Source organism: Oncorhynchus kisutch, linkage group LG11 (genome assembly GCF_002021735.2).
Source record: "Oncorhynchus kisutch isolate 150728-3 linkage group LG11, Okis_V2, whole genome shotgun sequence".
Taxonomy (NCBI): domain Eukaryota; kingdom Metazoa; phylum Chordata; class Actinopteri; order Salmoniformes; family Salmonidae; genus Oncorhynchus; species Oncorhynchus kisutch.
Window position 1 is genome coordinate 62,588,677 of NC_034184.2, and position 18,193 is coordinate 62,606,869.

General features: G+C 47.2%; 1 protein-coding gene across 3 annotated transcripts in view; it reads left to right on the forward strand.

Moving 5' to 3' along the window:
- LOC109899441 (transcriptional activator GLI3-like) overlaps positions 1 to 16,844 on the forward strand; it is a 141,199-nt gene extending 124,355 nt beyond the window's left edge. For 2 of the 3 annotated variants that reach the window (XM_031836078.1, XM_031836080.1), the window contains exons 11-15: positions 8,471 to 8,620; positions 8,903 to 9,067; positions 9,329 to 9,613; positions 11,611 to 12,004; positions 12,625 to 16,840. In XM_031836078.1, the coding sequence (XP_031691938.1) occupies positions 8,471 to 8,620; positions 8,903 to 9,067; positions 9,329 to 9,613; positions 11,611 to 12,004; positions 12,625 to 15,050 (3,420 nt within the window). In that variant the 3' untranslated portion in view covers positions 15,051 to 16,840. Of the gene's footprint in view, positions 1 to 8,470; positions 8,621 to 8,902; positions 9,068 to 9,328; positions 9,614 to 11,610; positions 12,005 to 12,624 lie in introns of all 3 variants that reach the window. The other variant, XM_031836079.1, reaches the window with a different exon arrangement.
- Positions 16,845 to 18,193: the final 1,349 nt, after the last annotated feature.

The following is an 18,193-nucleotide window of genomic DNA, read 5'->3' on the forward strand; positions in this document are numbered from 1 at the left end:
GAGCTGGAGCTGAGGGGCTGATGGTGAGAAGGAAGCCACCGTGGTGTCCCTTTTAACTACATGTATCTTCAAGTGCGCGCACACACACACACACACACACACACACACACACACACACACACACACACACACACACACACACACACACACACCAACCACCCCCATCAGCACACATCTGATAGATAGCTCCCCAGCTCTCCACGGCTGTCTATCCCGGCGTCTGACATTGCAATCCGCGGCCGCGGCGGTAACCCCTATCTATAATTGATATCCTCAGCGCGGAATGGGCTGCCTCCCGCGTTTGAAGGGCTCTGCTCAAAGGTTGAGGATCTTGACAAGTTCTTGCCCCTGTTTCCGGGGGGCAGGGCGATTTGGGCCGGGGTGAGGGCGGTGCATCATACTGGGTAAGAGCTTGTTCACTCTCCTTTTAGTTCCACCGGGTGAACATCTGTTTTACCCTAACAATGTCCACTCTCCACACACTAACTACCCTGACCTCGCGTAGGTTTCACTGCTGTGCATCTGAGAAGAGATACTGCTCCATGTCAGGAAATAGTCAACACGTCCTCATTGTCTTTTCCCCTTGCAAGTTTACTCAGAATAGTTTTTTTCTCTCTCAGTCATTGTATTTTATTTCTCATTTTATGTGCCCATGCAGATAGGGTTAGCCGGGACATGCTAATGAAACTATTTGCCTAGCGAACCCCTCCCCTCAAATTCAGCAAGCGGGGGAGAAAACCCTCTTATCTCCAACCCTCCCCCTCCTCACCCCCACCCCCTTCAGTAATAGGATAAGTATAGTATTTGGACCACAGTGTCTCTCCTCTAATGCTGGGGGGGGGGGTCCATACAGCCAAACAATGGGATATCCCTTCCCCCTTTATTTAAGCTCATCTTATAGAATGGTTATGGAGAGAAATAATAGAATATGCCTCCAGCCTGGCTTTGATTGGTAGTGTGAGGTAAAGTTAACGACATAGTTTTCAGTTCTGATACATTTGGAATTGTTTGATTGTTTTCAATCGATTGTTCTTTGTCAATAGTCTGATATTAGGCAAAAACTCTAAATTAAACTGCTATCTGAAGCAAGTGAGGCAAGTTATACACTTCAAAACGACTATTTGAAGTGTTCAAAAAAGTGATGGTTACGAAGATGAAGATGAATTGGAATTCAAATCCGCCGTACACCACCCTCATTGCTTTCCACCTTGGTTCAAAAGCGGCTCCTGTCGCGCTCCTGATGCACATTTCTACACTCTACAAATGCACTGGCGCCAGGACACGCTGTGCCCGTTCCTTTATCATCCGCGTTTAAGCGCTCTCGGTGCCGCTGATAAGATAAACATCGCATCTACGCAATTTAGCTCACTTATCTGGCCTACCCAGTCAGCAAAAGCGAGGCGGGTGTCAATTTTCAGTTGCTGTATTTATTTAATTTCTTTCTCCCTCCCTCTCTCTCTCTCTCTCTCTCTCTCTCTCCCTCTCTCTCTCTCTCTATCACTTATTTCAACTCTGCCTCTCAACATCGACCTCCCTTCCCCCACTTCACCCTCCTCAAACTCCAATACCTTTTTTAGCATCACTCTCACGCTCCCGCTCGTCTTCTCTCCTTTTCCTCTGTACCCTCCGAGGGAGCACTTTTAAAGATAAGCGGTTGGTGCTGGATTCTTTAATGTCTCTGTCTGAGATGTTTGGGGGGTTTTGAACTGGGGTGTCTTTGGAGAGATGTTGCAGAGTCTAAGTGGGTGGGTGGGGGGGGGTCAGAAAGGGTCTCAAATGGGGTGACCCTGAGCTGGGTTGTGTGTGTACCTGCATGTTGAAAGTAGCAGTCAACTTCGAACCCCCCCCCACCCCCCTATTCTGGGTCATCTCCCTAGGTGGCGTTGTAATGTCCTTGCTCTTAGATGGAGATGGCATGATGTTAGCCTTAGCTCCCCTGTTAGCTCCCCCAGTATACAACCATGCTATAAGGCGGTGGTTGCAGCCTGCGTGCCTCCCCGGTGTTGAGGGGAGATAAAGTTGGGCTCAGTCAGAATGCGGCCCCCTCTCCGCCTGCTGGCGCAGCCCTTTAATTGGTAAAATGCAGATTCTTTTTTGATCAGGAGAAGGATTAGGCACCTTATCTGTCTGGAGTATCTTACTCCAAGATGAAAAGGCTGTGCTGAATTACACATGCCAGTTCTAACACCACCCCCCCCCCCCTCCTCCACTCCCTCACTCTCTCCCTCCTTCCCTCCACTCCCTCACTCTATCCCTCCCTCCTTCCCTCCACATCCCTCCCTCCCTTGCCTCTTTTTCCCAATTTTTTCTTTCTTTGCACAAAGCACTTCAGCAATTGACATCACAAAAGAGCATATGATTTATTAGGCTCAGTTTGATAAAGCTAAACGGTGTTGCGGGTCCCACAGCTTAGTGAAATTGCCTTGTAAACAGGCCCTATTTTCATGCACGCTTGCATTCTAATGTATGTCCCAGAAAGAGTTTGATAAGGATGCACTGTAGATGGATTTTGAAGTGGTTGGGGAAAATGGAGGAAAGTGGTTAAGTAGTGATGGGATTCTGTGTATCTGGTGTGTTTATGTGTATGCATGTGTAGCTATAATACATGCACAGCACATTCTACAGAGTTAAATCAACACCAAGTGTTTAACACTGAAAGTGTGGACACCGTATAGACACTGGAACAGTGTTACATTAACACTTTCCTTAGTATAATGCCTTATTTGCATATTTCCCATGGTGCCTTGCCTTTCAAGTGACTTGTAGAGATACCACCATCCATTTTCAGTCCTTTGGAATTCACCAAGATCCTAAGCGAGTATGTTAACATTAAAATGTAATTCTTTAACACAATACAATATGTATTTTATAAGACCTTATTTTGAGGGCCTAGATTTACCCTAATACAGTGGCCTAAAATGCATGGTTTACAGGCCACAGCAGGCCCGCAAGTCACATTATACTGGCTTGCAAAGTGACGTGTAAATCCTATTGGAATCTAGTGATGTTACGTTTGATACTGGAGCTCTGAGGCATGCGTCGAAATCGCTAAGCAGCTAACTTCGAAGCAGTGTGCCGATGCGCGTATCACTTTATCAGAAGTACGTCATCTATGACGTCCGACGCTTCGTTTGATCAAGTGCTTTTTCCAAAATGCGAGATCCCACTGATTTCGATGTGGTTCCGGTGCTTTCTTCGATGCTGCTTTCAAACACTGACACTGCTTTCAAACACTGACCTCTACTGGATACCGTACTTATAAATATAGTTAGGATTTTTGTACTTGTTGTTCCACCTGACCGGTAGCTTAGCAGGTAGCATAGGGAACTACGGAACATTCAGGGACAGATATGAGGTCGAATCCCATTGAAGTCACACTATTTCAAAAATGGTTTTATGTGAAAGCACACTTTTCTGCACTGTTGTCCAAATCATTTGTTTTATTTAGTATAGTATAAGCTTCTGTCTTAAGCATCCTAAATAATGCCATAGGTTCTGTTTTTGAAAAATAGTCAACTTGAAGGCAAAAAAGGGAAGCATGAAGTAAGATGCGAACCTGCTAATCCAACTGATTGTAGGCTATTAAAGCCAACGACTTGCCGCTGTGCCATGGTGTTTGGATAAAATCAGTGGAGGGGGGGGGAAATCTGATAATCACACGTTGCTATTTATTGCTGACCAGCAGATGTCACTAATTGTGAACAGATAAGGAAGCTCTGAGTAATGAACTTATTTTCGACAACATTGGCTGGAAAGCCTCAATACTTCAGGAAGTCTCGTTTCCCCATCACGTTTGGAAATCAGCCAGAGAGGGGATAGCCAACCTTTGTAATTTGTCATTTGTAGCTACAGCCTGCATTCAGAATGACTCCCAGGGTTGGGAAGACTATGATATAAGACTACCTAAAGCAATTGGAACAAACATTTCCGTAACGGGTGCAATAAATCCAAGTAACATATTAGTTTAGAAAATGTATGTCATTTATAGTTGAGTAGCAAAATATGAATGAACCAATCAATGTACAAAGCATAGATATTGAAACAAACAGTTCTAAAAATCAACCTACAATAGAGCATGCTGGGAAATATGATAATGGTGGGCATGTTTTTGGTTCAACGCTGTTATTAACACCAACACTGGGGTTATTTTACACCAATGAGGGTTAATTTAACACTTGCAGTGTTAATTGTTCTGTTACACTGAAAAATCAACACTAGGTAACGCTAGCCAATTTGCTCTGTAGGTGTAAATCCATGAAATTATCTGGAGTGAGTGAAAAGAATAAATAATACAATTTCCTCTGAGTATATTCTGTACCTGTCCTATGCAAATTATGCATATCAAATTATGTGTGTGTGTTTGTATGTCAACGTGTTATATCAGTGTGTTATACACTAACATTGATACGTCACTCTATACCTGTAAGCGTATGTGTACTGTGTGTGTGTGCGTGCATGCGTATGTGCGCGCGTGTGTGTGTGCACTCTGTGCTCATCCCAGCCCGCGCCTGTGTCTCCCTCTGGCCCTCTTACTCCTGAATCCATCTCAGTGGCCAATAAGCTGCCAGGGTGAAGATGAATAACCCGCTTGTGTGCTGCCGCCACCGCAGCTATCAGCCCCAGTTTGTCCATTACGCAGGGTCCAACACGTCCTGTCTGTCCATCCGCTCAACATTGAGATTATTGATTCAATACAAATTGCCATTAGATCATGACCATTAGGGTCGTCTGCGGTCCGGGCCCCTCTCTGTCAGCGCCGGGCCCCATGCATCACATCCGTCAACGGCCCCTGGTCATTTGTACGGGCTGGCGGGAGGGGTTGGGGGGGGGGGGGGGGGGTCGAGGGGGAACAGGGGAGCGGGTGCCAACAGCGCAACAACACTGAGGTGCTCCCATCCCTCCCATTGCACTCAGCTAGGGGATATGGAACGGCGCACGACGCAGACTGATCGCTTGCCACAGGGATTCCCTCACAGAGACGGAGGGGAAAGGGAGGGGAAGGAGTGAGGAGCGGTTTTGTGACAGGAGGAGGGAAGATCAATCTAAGGGAAAACGAATGTCCACGGCTCTCAATCTCCAACCCCCCAATCGTTTTCTCTCTGGGATTATAATTTTTTTGTCACTCCAAAAATGTAAACGTGTCAGGTTGAAATGAATGGAGGACCCTTGTTGATACGTAAAGTCAATTGGAGCCGGAACTTAACGATTGCATTGTGTAACGGATTGATGTAGTTGGACTCTGAGAGCAGAACAGGGCAGGAAAGTGCACGTGGCTGGTGAAGAGATCGCAGTTTTAGTGCACTTGTTCTGTCATCATATTGCCTGTGTAGGACACCCCTGGCTCCCACTACATAAGGGGTTAGTTAAGTGCAAATGTTCTGAGTCTTGAGGGCCCATGGGGGCCTTTCTCTTGAAGTAAGGTCCGACTTCATAGGGTTCTGTCTGTTTAGGGGTACGTCCCTTCCTTTGATGGGAACAAAAGTCTGTGACGGTGCCCTGGTCAGGACCCCACAGGCTTAAGTGTTGGGTCACAGACTGGACAGGGGGAGGGGCTGCTGGCTGGGGACAATGCTACCTTTGTCTGGGGACACACACACACACAGGCGCACGCAGACACACACAAACAAACACACACACACACACACTGCCATGACTTCTTGGGAGTGTCTTTATAAGTATGTGGGTTCTTCAGTAGTTGAAGAGGCAGGACACTACAGACACAGGCTGCCTTTGTGTCATAAAGTGGAATGGGAGGATGAACTCCCCTCCCTCTGCACCTCTTTACCTCTAACACTCGACTGACTCCCCCTTCTTTCTCTTATTCTTGTCTTCTGCTGTTCTCCTCCTGTTGTTTGGTTGCTCAAAATGTGTTACAAGACAACACAAAGATACTCTAACAATGACTTGTTTCTCCCAGACGTTTAAGACCTCTCAAAGTCAAGTCTCTATTTATCCCCCTGTTTCTTTCCCATCCCCCTAAGGCAGAGGTCTCTCTCCCCGTCTCTGCTCAGGAATGTAATAAGACAGGTTCCTTTTGGTCAGGATATTGTGTCTGTCTCCCTTGGTTTAAATTGCTCTCGGAAAGGCCCTTCAGAGGCCACCACACTACACTGTTGTCTTTGTGAGAGGGCCAGATGTTGACTTCATCCCCGGAGGATTCCAAGTCTGTGTGCCTTATTTTTTCTTCTTCTCTTTGTCTTTACTCTCTTATCCCCCTTTAACCGTCCACTTACCCCTTTTTACTGGTCAGTGTGTAAGACAGACAGAGAGAGACAGACAGAGAGAGACAGAGAGAGACAGACAGAGAGAGACAGAGAGAGACATACAGAGAGAGAGACAGAGAGAGAGTGTTTAGAGAGGGAGGGATGAGGCGAGAGAGAGGAGGTGAGAGAGGGAAGAGGAGGTGAGAGAGAGAGGAGGTGAGAGAGAAAAACCAGGGCTGTGTTGTGCTCACTAGATATAATGCTTTGCTGGAGATGTAAAGCTCTGGCATTTGAGACACTTTGAGTGAACTTTAGATCCCCCCCCCCCCCCCCCCCCCCCCCCCCCAAGCCTCAGATTGGAAGTTGCCACGGCAGCACAACTGTCAGCACTTGTCACGGAGGGGCAGGAGCCCCCATGTGATGGGAAGTGACAGGGTTTTATTTGAAAAGCCTGTTCAGATCGGACACTGAGACTCACGAGTCTCCCCTTTATTCCTCAGAGTACAAATTTGAATGGAAGAAAAGGGAATGGAGAGAGAGAATATGAAACAATGGGAGGAGATAGAAAGTTAGAGAGAGAAAAAATGATTGGGGAAACAATGATGGATGATAACACTGAAAAGAAAGCTAAGAAAATATATGATGAGGAAGGAACTTCAGTAGGGATTTACTGGACTTGGCACAAAGTAAATATTAAGTCTCTGTCAACTGTGGGATTTGGTCCTTATTTTGAATGCTCCTTTTCCATTAAATACGTGGTTACCCCGCTCTGTCATGTGTATACATACATAATGTGTGCAACAGAAAGAGTTCCCTTTCTCCAACTGCCGTTATTTGCTTCCTACTGCTTCGTTCTCTGTAACACTCAGAGGATGTGAGTTGAGCAGTCGGATTTCCCGCTCATCGCTCGTGGACTCATCGCTCGTGGCTCCGGCGCTCGAAGTCCTTTCCAACTGCTGCGCTAAAACTGCCGCTTCAAAATGATTAGAATAAACATGAAAAGGTGATTGTAAGAAGCTCTCATCATTTCAAATAGGCTACATGTCATATTAAACAGCATATAAACACTCTAAATAGGTCAGGAGCCAGACAGGGAGCCTAAGAAGAACAGAAATGAATTATTTAGGCTATATTATTTCAATTATTTCAAGGCTATAGCCTACAAAGAAATATATTGTGACGCATTTTCAAGTGCAATACACCAGGCTTGTATGGATTCGGGGACATTAAGCACTAAATAACATTTTGTTGTATTAATTCATCACAGTCTATAAATTGTCATCATAGGCTGTGACTTACTTACTTACTTGCCTTATTAGGCAGTCTACATTTTTAGAAACACGAGTTTGGCCAGTCTGTGGCTTCAGGATCATGAGATGGTGCCTGGAGAGCAGACCAGCAGCGGAGGATATCCTCTCCTCACTTGCAGAGCCACTGAGGATGCTAAACACCCTTTTGGCCACTCTTGCCAGGCTGGACAGGGATTCAGAGTTTTCTTTATATATATATATATATATATATATATATATATATATATGTAGGCCGGAAGGTTTTTAGGCAAAATAACCCAATCAAAATGGAAAGCTCCTTGAAAATTGGAATATGCCAGGCCTATTGGGCCAAAATCAATTATGGCCTATTGTATAGATAATATAACATAAATGAAGGACACTTTTAAGAGATGTGAATTTTAGTTTATAAATACTTTGCTACAATGACACACATAGTTATCTACCTACCTCATTCCTTTATTTTAGCATGTGCATATAGTAAGTACACCATCATGCTTTTGGGATTCCTGCCTTTTCAGATTCCACAATGACCCTCTCTTGCTCTTGGTCCTCACCTTGATTTTGCACCTGGGTTTTTTTTAATCAGTTTTCTGAAAAGATTTTGCGAACTCCATGACAGTAGCTAAAGCAAGGGGCTATAACAACACACAAGTAGACGTGAGTGCTACTGGAGCGAAATTGGACAAGGCGAGAAGGCCGATGCTCCACGCTCCAGTCAAATTAGGCACGCTCTGCTCCATGCTCTGCTCACATACTCTGGTAACACTGCACCTATTCTGGGTCCCTTGGCCCCCTTGTGGTGCTCGCCAGTCACTACACATCTGGTTAAAGAAGCTTCTCTACAGACAAAATACTGTTGACTCCTACCGGTCTTGATTCATAATGAATAACGAATCAACTGAATCATAATGAATATATTGAATCATAACAAATCACATTGAATCCAGATTGACCTCTGCTTGTTTCCTCTCTCAGCACATCAACAACGACCACATCCACGGGGAGAAGAAGGAGTTTGTGTGTCACTGGGATGAATGTTCTCGGGAACAGAAGCCCTTTAAGGCCCAGTACATGCTAGTGGTCCACATGAGGAGACACACCGGGGAGAAACCACACAGATGCACCGTGAGAACGCTCCCACAACACTCCCACAATGTTTATTTTACATCATGGGCTTAGATATGGGAATACATAAAGAGTTAGCTGTTGTTAGGTGGTTGTGGGTATGTGAGGATGGTGCATCCTTACATTTAATAAACAATCTGTCACACTTCTACCTTCGTCAGTTATATATATTGTTGAGGTTAACTGGTCTCGGCCAGTATGAAGCATTAGAGCTGTGTTTGATGAGTGTGTGAGTTCCGACTCCTCATCGTTCTCTTTTCTCATTCTTCTTCTTCTTCGCAGTTTGAGGGATGTCCCAAGGCCTACTCTCGCCTGGAGAACCTGAAGACTCATTTGCGCTCCCACACTGGAGAGAAGCCGTACGTCTGTGAACACGAGGGCTGCAACAAGGCCTTCTCCAACGCCTCTGACAGAGCCAAGCACCAGAACCGCACACACTCCAACGAGGTACACACACACACGCAAACACACAGGTTCACTCACACAGCGCGCACACACACAGCTCAGCAACAAGTCATCTCCGTATGCCACTGACTATATATGTGTATGCGGTTCATTGCTGGAGGCCTTTAGAAACAGAAGCATCCTGTCACTGGCCCCATCTGTTCTCCTCTCTCCTTCCAGAACATAGAATTAAATAGAACCGTATACTAACATAATATCCTATACTAATAATATAATGCAATATAATGTATCTCTATGTTCCAGAAACCCTACGTGTGTAAGATCCCTGGCTGCACCAAACGCTACACGGACCCCAGCTCCCTACGCAAGCACGTAAAGACCGTGCACGGGCCAGAGGCGCACGTGACCAAGAAGCAGCGCAGCGACGCCTTCCCACGTCCCCCGCCGCAGTCCCGAGAGGGGGGCAACGGACAGGGCCGGTCGCCGGGGCAACTAGGGGGATACGCAGACCAAAGGGAGTACAACCACGCTACCTCGAAACAGGACGAATGTCTGCAGGTCAAGTCCATCAAGACGGAGAAGCCTATGGTGAGCCCATCTCTGAGGGCACACAGTAACATACACTGCATGATGGGATAACCCGAGAAATATAATTACTGCTGTTGGTTCACCCATCACGGAATGGTAAATTGGATGGGGATTGCCCGATTTAGTAATTATATTTCTATGGGGATAGCAGCCCATCTATCTGAAATGTCACCTTAATAGGTTCTAACAATGCTCTACTGGGTGGACAAAACATTAAGAACACCTGCTCAAGTGAAAGCTATGATCATTTAATGTTGTTAAATCCACTTTGATCAGTGTAGATAAAGGGGAGAAGATTGTTTAAACAAGGATTTTTAAGCCTTGACACAATTGAGACATGGATTGTGTCTGTGTGCCATTTAGAGGGTGAATGGGCAAGACAGCGATTTAAGTGCCTTTGAACGGGGTATGGTAGTAGATGCCAGGCGCACTGATTTGTGTCAAAGGACATCCACCCAAAGGACATCCAGCCAACTTGACACAAATGTGGGAAGCATTGGAGTCAACATGGGCCAGCATCCCTGTGGAACACTTTCGACACTTTGTAGAATCCAGGAAGAGTAGCTGCTGCTTTTACAACAGCTAATGGGGATCCTAATAAAATACCAAATACCCTGACGAATTGAGGCTGTTCTGAGGGCAAAAAGGGGGGGAGGGGGTGCAACTAAATGGTGTTCCTAATGTTTGGTATACTCAGTATATATTCACTTGAACTTTAACCATGTACTATACCACGATTCTCACTTAAACCGAACATGATTACTGGGACGTCAGCCGGGGATGTGGACAGCACATGGGTTATACGTGTGATCTAACCTCTTACGAATAACACTATAACAAATGAATGTTTTCTTTTGTCCAATGCGCCGTGCTTTGCTCTTCCCTTTCTCTCTCTCTCTCTCTCTCTCTCTCTATGGACAGTGGGTAATCAGGTGAGATAGGTGTCCCTTCATGTTGCCATATTGTATTTGTAAAAACCCTCGTGTCTCATTCACCTTGTTATTAACATCCTTTCAGTAGCCATTTCATTCAAAATGAGTCTGTTTACCTTTTATCCTCCTCCCTTGTGGCATCATCATTTAGCTCATTAGACGTCTTTACAAAACTGTCCACGGTCGTTACGTTTTTTTTCTCTCTTTTACACACTTCACATTGCAATGTGGCAATGAGAAATCTTCATTCTCATCAAAGCGTTTTCTTATTTTGGAGAGCAATGTTTTCCCTAAGTGAAATAGCTTGGGGCAGAACTAAGTGCATTTCCAACATTGTTTATGTGTATTAAAAGTGTGCCCAACACTGCCGGGGACTCTATTGTGCAGCCGAATGCATTTGGTGGAATCCGGACCATTCAAACTACAGGAAAGGAATGTCTCGCTTTGCAGTTTTGCACCGTGCCAAAAAGTGAATATTTTTCTCTTCACTGATCTCCATTTTGGGTAAATCAGAGTAAACAACCCAATTAGGCCTTAGTTAGTCTGAAAAGAAGCCTTTGTCCACCCCCACCCCCTTGTCTGAAATAGTCTATATCCCACTACCTTCACGGGAGTGTTTGTTAAGGTCTGGACCGGTCCATTGGACGACACACAGGGGAGGAGTTACTCACGCTTCCGTGATTCAGTTGACGTTGTTTACAAAACAGAAGACATTGGACAAACCAATGGACAAACCGAGCCCTGTGTTCATGTCTACTGCTGTAATGACAGTTAAATGCAAACCTGGTCTGTAGATATGAAGGTGGTAGGTCATGCCCGGACTCAATGAATTAATATGACCAATCACAATCAGAAATGCCATTGTGTTGTTGTTTACTCCTGTGGAAAGCATGTCCCAGGCAGCTGCATCACATGGTGTCATCGTGTGTTTTAATCATATTTCGCAGACCTTTGAGAAAATGAACGTGTTCTCAGTGTGTCATGTGTACTTGGTAATAATCGATTCTACTTCTTCTCATCTTTTACTTGATTCTCCCTATACCCTTACACCCGCCCCCAACACAGACGTCTCAGCCAAGCCCTGGCGGTCAGTCTACATGCAGCAGTGACCAGTCCCCCATCAGCGCCTATCCCAGCCATGGAGTCCAGCTTGCTGTGAGGGGAGGGGTGGTGGGACTGGGCGAGGGGCCGGGAGAGGAAGACGAGGAGCTGGAGGAGGAGGAGGGTTTGGAGGAGTTGGAGGGGGGCCGTGACGCCCCCATAATGGACTCCACGGTGTCGACAGCCACGGCGGCTACGTTGGCGCTGCAGGCAAGGAGGAACGTGGGCCGGCCCATGAGATGGATGGAGCACATGAAGATGGAGAGGCTGAAGCAGGTGAATGGAGGAGGAGGAGCCCTTATGCCCAGGGTGGGCCCCCTGTCCCCCACACCGCCACCCAAGGGACCTGCCGTGCTGGGTAAGGATCCACCATGCTCATATCCACCACCCTGCCCTGGTCCTCTGAGGCCATGCTTATGTTACACAAAGAATAATAGTGTTTCATTACAGAGACTTAGGCTGAGAAGTGTGTTTTACTCCATGGACATTCAATATCAGTATTAAACATCCCTGAACACTGTAAAGGCCAATAGATATGTAAAATAATATTGACACTAGTATTGGGTTGTGAAAAGAACTCCAAATGTCTCAGCAGATCGCGGTTTGATTACCTGGAATTTCCCTCCCTGCAGATCGGACTTGAATTCACAGGCTTAACAAATGTTCCGCTGGAAATCAGAATCAAACCCATATCATATCACATCATATATCACATCAGTGATTAGAGCATGTAATAGAATTTCATGGCCAAACTGTGTTTGTGAGAAGGTTGCATCTGTCTGAGGGATCTCTCCTCACTTATATTGTGTTCATCTTTCTCTCTCTCCACACTCTCTCTCTTTCTCCCCCTCTTTCTCTGTTTCCCCCCCACATACACTTCCACCGCCCCTCCTTTTCCCTTCCACCCTCTGTCTCTTTCTCTCTCTCTTTTCCTCTCTCCCCGTCCTCCCTCGCTCTCTCACTCTCCCCCTCTCTCAGGTTCATGCCTGGGCAGGTTATCCCAGCCTCCTCCTCGTCCTGAGCTGGGTAGCACAGAGCTGACGGTGCTCAGCCTGCTCCGTGGCATCGAGCACGGTGACCGGCGGGACAGCAGTGGCAGCGCCACCAGCTCGGCCTACCTGAGCAGCAGCCGGCGCTCCTCGGGCATCTCTCCGTGCTTCTCGTCACGGCGCTCCAGCCAGGCGTCCCAGAGCGAGGCGGCCAACACCCCTGGTCACCACCGCCGCCACCACAACCTTAGCTCCACCGACTCCTATGACCCAATCTCCACTGATGCCTCACGCCGTTCCAGCGAGGCCAGCCAGTGCGGGGGAGGAGGTGGAGTGTTTGTGGGTGGAGGGTGGGCGGGCGTCGGGGGAGGCTCCAAGGGTATGCTAAACCTCACGCCGGCGCAGCACTACCACCTAAAGGCCAAGTACGCTGCTGCCACGGGCGGCCCACCCCCCACGCCGCTGCCCAACATGGAGCGCATGAGCCTGAAGACCCGCATGGCCATAATGGGCGATGGCCAAGATGGATGTGGAGGCAACCACGCGCTGCCCCCACTGGTCAGGCCGCGCCGCTGCAGCGACGGCAGCACCACCAATGGGTACGGGGGCCACGGCGGGTACCGAGACTACCGGCGTAGGGGCTATTACCCCGGCGAGGGCCCGGGGAATGGCCCGGACCGAAGGGCTAGCGACCCCGTGCGGACCCAGCCTCAGCAAACCCACCCGGAGTTCCTCGGGCTGCCCCAGGTCCAGCGCTTCAGCAGCCTTAACAACATCCACCCACTTCCCCCTCTAGCAGGCCTCCAGCATCCCACGGCAGAGGGCCGCAGCTTCAGCCTGCAGAACTACACACGCTCAGAGGGGAATCTCCAGAGAGGGGGCCTGCTTTCCTCTCCCTGCCCCCCCAGTATCATGGAGCATGCGGCCCTGGAGGCCCTGGCTATGGAGGAGGAGGGAGCCCTGCTGCTGGGGGATGAGGACATGCTGCCTGACGACCTGGTGCAGTACCTCCGCTCACAGGACCAGGCAGACTCCTACAACAACCACCTGGAGAACCATGTGACTGGGGACAACGGTCATCTCCCTGGAGGGGAGTTACAGGACCAGGGCCCAGGGCTGAACCAGTGCATCCACAGTCTCCAGCAGCGCCACCAACAGCAGCAGGGACTGGAGAGAGAGGGCCCCAGTAAAGACGGCATGCCCATTCAGTGGAACGAGGTCAGCTCAGGGAGTGCTGAGAGGTCCCCCCAGAGGCAGCCCCAGGTCCAGTCCCAGCAGAGGTGTGGCCGATGGGCCGCCACAGAGCAGCACCAAGGTCTGGTTGCCGGTTCATCATTCGGGAGGTTTGGGAACATGATGGTGCAGCAGCAACAACAGACAGTTACTACCACAGACTTCCAGAACCGCTGTGCCCAGCCAGGCCAGCCCCAACCCCTATGCAGAGTCAATGGCGGGGTGAAGCTAGAGGCGACCACCCACTCCTGCATGGAGATGAGAGGGAACGGCCACAACCCCACACACACTTTCGGCCGGCCTGACTTCTCCCAGATCTCTGTGGGGCCTCTGCCCCAGGGCTACAGCCAGCAGCAGTACCAGACCCAGAACCATGGAACCTCCAGGCAGATTGGAGACAACCTGCTCCTCAGCCGGGCCTCTGTGGACAGCCTCTCACAGGCCCCAGCGCTCCACCACCACCCCCAGGCCCCCACCCCCCGCCTGCAGCAGGCCAACAGCAGCTATAGGCACCCCGCCAGACCACAGCAGTACCTGAATGCCCAACAGAGCACCACCAACGGTAGCCATGTCAACCTTACCCAGCAGAACCTCACCCAGCAGCAGCAGAGTCTGAGGAACCAAGCCAGTCACTGCTCCCTGGCCCACCAGGTGTCCGGGCTGAAGCTGGAGGCTCCCGACCAGGGCTACCTGGACCAGAGCTTCAGCGCCCAGGCTGTGTGCTTTGACCCGCTGGAGACCAAGACCTCGTCTTTCTCTCCAATGGAGGAGCAGTGTCTGCTGGAGACCATGAACGAGCAGGTGGGGCTAGGCGGGGACTCCTCAGTCGCGGCCTCCCTCCTCTCCCCGGTGGCTGACCAGGTGACAAGCACGGTGGACAGCCGCGCGGGCGGCTTGGTCAACGTGCTAGACAACGTGTTGCCGCTGGATTTCGGAGCCATGATAGAGGACGTGCGGGTAGGCTATGACCAGGGTAGTCTGGTGTCGGGGGTGATCAGCCCTTCCATCTTCCAGGGCATGTCCCGGAACTCGTCCCGCCTCACCACGCCCCGGGTCTCCGCCACCTTCCACAGCACCATGGGCATGATGCCCTCCAACCTCAGTAACATGGCCATCGGGGACATGAGCTCCCTGCTCACCACCCTCGCCGAGGAGAGCAAGTTCCTAGCCATCATGCAGTAACTCTCCCTCCTTCCTTTGCTCCATCCCTCTCTCCCGTTGGTGAAAGGAAGTAGAGGAAAAAACTGACGCATGTAAAGAACAGAGGGGAAAAGGTGGCGACGCTTAAGACAAAGTGACAGATTACGAGTTTATTATACTTACATAGTGCACCCCGAAACAAATTTGTTGCCAATCAGATTTATTTTGTAAAAGTGTCATCCCCTCCCTTCTGAGACAGGGGATGTGACAAAAAGTATATATAGATATATTCCTTTTCTGGAATGAAGGCTATTTTTGGAAGCCCTTCCCTTTGTATTACGATGGTGAGCAAGTGAGGCCTCTGACGGCCTCTCTGGTCTCGTCCCTTTGAAACAGTATTCTGTGTATCGTCGCTGTTTTTTTTGTTTTTTTGCTGTACACTGTTGGTATAAATGCATGTTGTATACAAGGTCAAACATAAACACTGTCTTTATAAGTACGTAGACTAGCACGTGCCAAGTATCTAATCCTATTGGATGTGCCATTTACCATTATGGTACAACGGATGCCCATGGCATTATCCTTCTATAATGACTTGCTTTATAAAATGATATTTACACCTTTGCTATCGTCATTTTGTTAGTATGTTACTTTTGCGAATATGTAAATGTTAGTGTTTCTCAGTGCTTCTACCAAGTCTTACCAATTGATGGTGTGTGTTTGACAGAGTATCACAAATAATATGGTATTGAGCCCACGTTTAAAAAAGGACCAGTCTTCAAAGTCTTAGAATTCACACAAGCGTCATAAGTAGCTCTTTAATTCATACTCCAATTGCTTGATTTTACAATGTCCGTAATGGTACTCACAGGTGTATATAACTGTGTTTTTTTGTATATTTTCTTTGTGAGAATCAGATTCTCGCTGTCAGATCCAACAGATCCATTCATTCTAAGCGTAGCATATGATTCACAGACCAAAAGTGTAGCGTTTGTATGTTCTGTTAGTTTTTTTTTATCCACCATTATATTTGACCATTTTAGAAATCTGATTCTGATGTCTATTAGACCTTCAAATATTGGATAATCCATATTCTATTCTCCAAAGTAGTACAGCACAGTATGTCTTGCCACTACGGAGTGCAGCGACTTTTTCAACAGTGTTAGTATCACCTTACAGTCTCACATGACAGTGTGTACAGTATATTAAATTGTTTCCTTATTCTTCAGTGGCAAAGCAATGAGGTACGGAATCGTTTTGGTGTTTTTTGGTACTTTTTGTCTTTTTTAGCTGTGCATCAATGGTGTTTTGTTTTGAAAGAGGTAAGAATTCATTCCCTTGTCAAAGGAGACCAGAGGGAATGGCCATGAGGTATGTGCCTTAAAATCTGCCTGTCGGAAAAGAAAAAGATCACTGCCAATCTTCCATTGTTAATTATGAAAAAAATACACATGCTAAGTGTTTTGTGAGACCTGTAAAATTTACATAAACATTTATATTAAAAAAAATGATTATTGAAAAGGTCAAGATGTGTAAAATGCATCTTTAGTTTTCTTTTGTTTTCACATTTTCTTGCCTTTTTGTGTTTTTATACCTGTAAATACATTATTCTTTCTGTAGGTTTAGCTCAGATATGAGGATGAGGCACGAGGGGCCAATAAAGAAATTACTCTTAAAGCAGGGATTCCCAGACCCTGCTTCTAGTCCAGGCAGATTTGGCTCTGAATGGTGCACGTAGTGCTCAGCACTGCCCGTCTGCCAGAAGAGCCACTTTGCTATTTTATAACTGACCACAAATGTTTGTATGGTTTTAATAAAAAAAAAGGAAATTATTTTTAAAGTCTCCTGTCTTGCATGTGTGCTGGTTTGGATACGATATAAAACACACTCAGATGGATAAGGGGCCGATCTTCCATAGGTTACATGGGTTTGTTGGACTAAGGTCATCAACCCACCATAAGACATAAGTAAATGGGATAGAATGAACCATTCATTGACTGCGAACGTCACTGCCATTTCTGCATGAGACAAACAACATTACTAAGAATTACTACATTACTAAGAATTCACTGCCCTTGAAATGGGATTAAATCACTAAACAATTTATGTATAAACCTCCGGTTCAGAGCTTCTGTACTCTCAAATCAAATGTCGTGCCAACATATTGGGTTAATGTCTAGCGCCAAATACTTTTTTTTATTATCTAAGAGGATAAAGTACACACACCAAAGGGAAATGCAACTTGCTAGGCCACTGGTCGAACTCACTATCAAACTACTTACCCTCAATTCTTACACATTGAATTAAGGAGAAGCATTCTGTGCTTTTGTTGCCCCCTTCTGATCAGGAGTAAGAATGGCATTTAAATGACAAATTCCCTGAATTGCTTAAAGGAATGCATTTACCTTTGGGTTTGTCCAAAAACATGACCTTCTTAATTGGCTTTTTATTGTATACATAAGCAAATGTGCAAATACAGTGAATCCCCAATCTTCTGTGATGCACTTAGATTATTTTGACCAACGGTTTTCCCTCCATAGATTCTGTGGCTCCAGTCCAGAGATCAAAGGTAATGGCTCATCAGTCCCCGAATCTCTCAGATTGATCTCTTCACCATCTGCCATTTCACAATGCCCATAATTCACCCAATCTTTTAACATTGGCAACCCAACCCATCAGCATCCATTTCAAGTCTTTTAGGTGCCCTTCACGTAAGTAAAGCCGGGATTCACATCATTTTGCCTTTCCACTGGACATTGAGACTTTGATGGGTAGACCCTTTCCTAAATGCTCTTACCACTGCAATCAGAGGAAATGGAGGACTCTCAAAAGGGTACCTACTACCTAGCGTAAGAAGATTTCAGCAATGAGAAGGGCTAAAAATGGTTCCAACTGGACACATGAGATGGGCTCTTTGGCTTTGAAGACCAGTCTCCTTTAGAAAGACAGTTCTCTTCTTCGTGACTCTGCCTCTAGCTATGTCTCCTCAGTCTGCCTCAGACTCAAATGGTAGGGGGAGTCAGGGGCCAGGTTAGTGCTCTCAGGGCAAAACTTCACTGGTAAATGGAGAGATGGGGATACCCATCAGTGCGAGGTCATGTTTTCAATATTATCTTCCTGAGTCAACATCCAAACGTACAGAGGAAGTCAACAAGGCATTGCTTAGAAATGACACTGAAGACAAG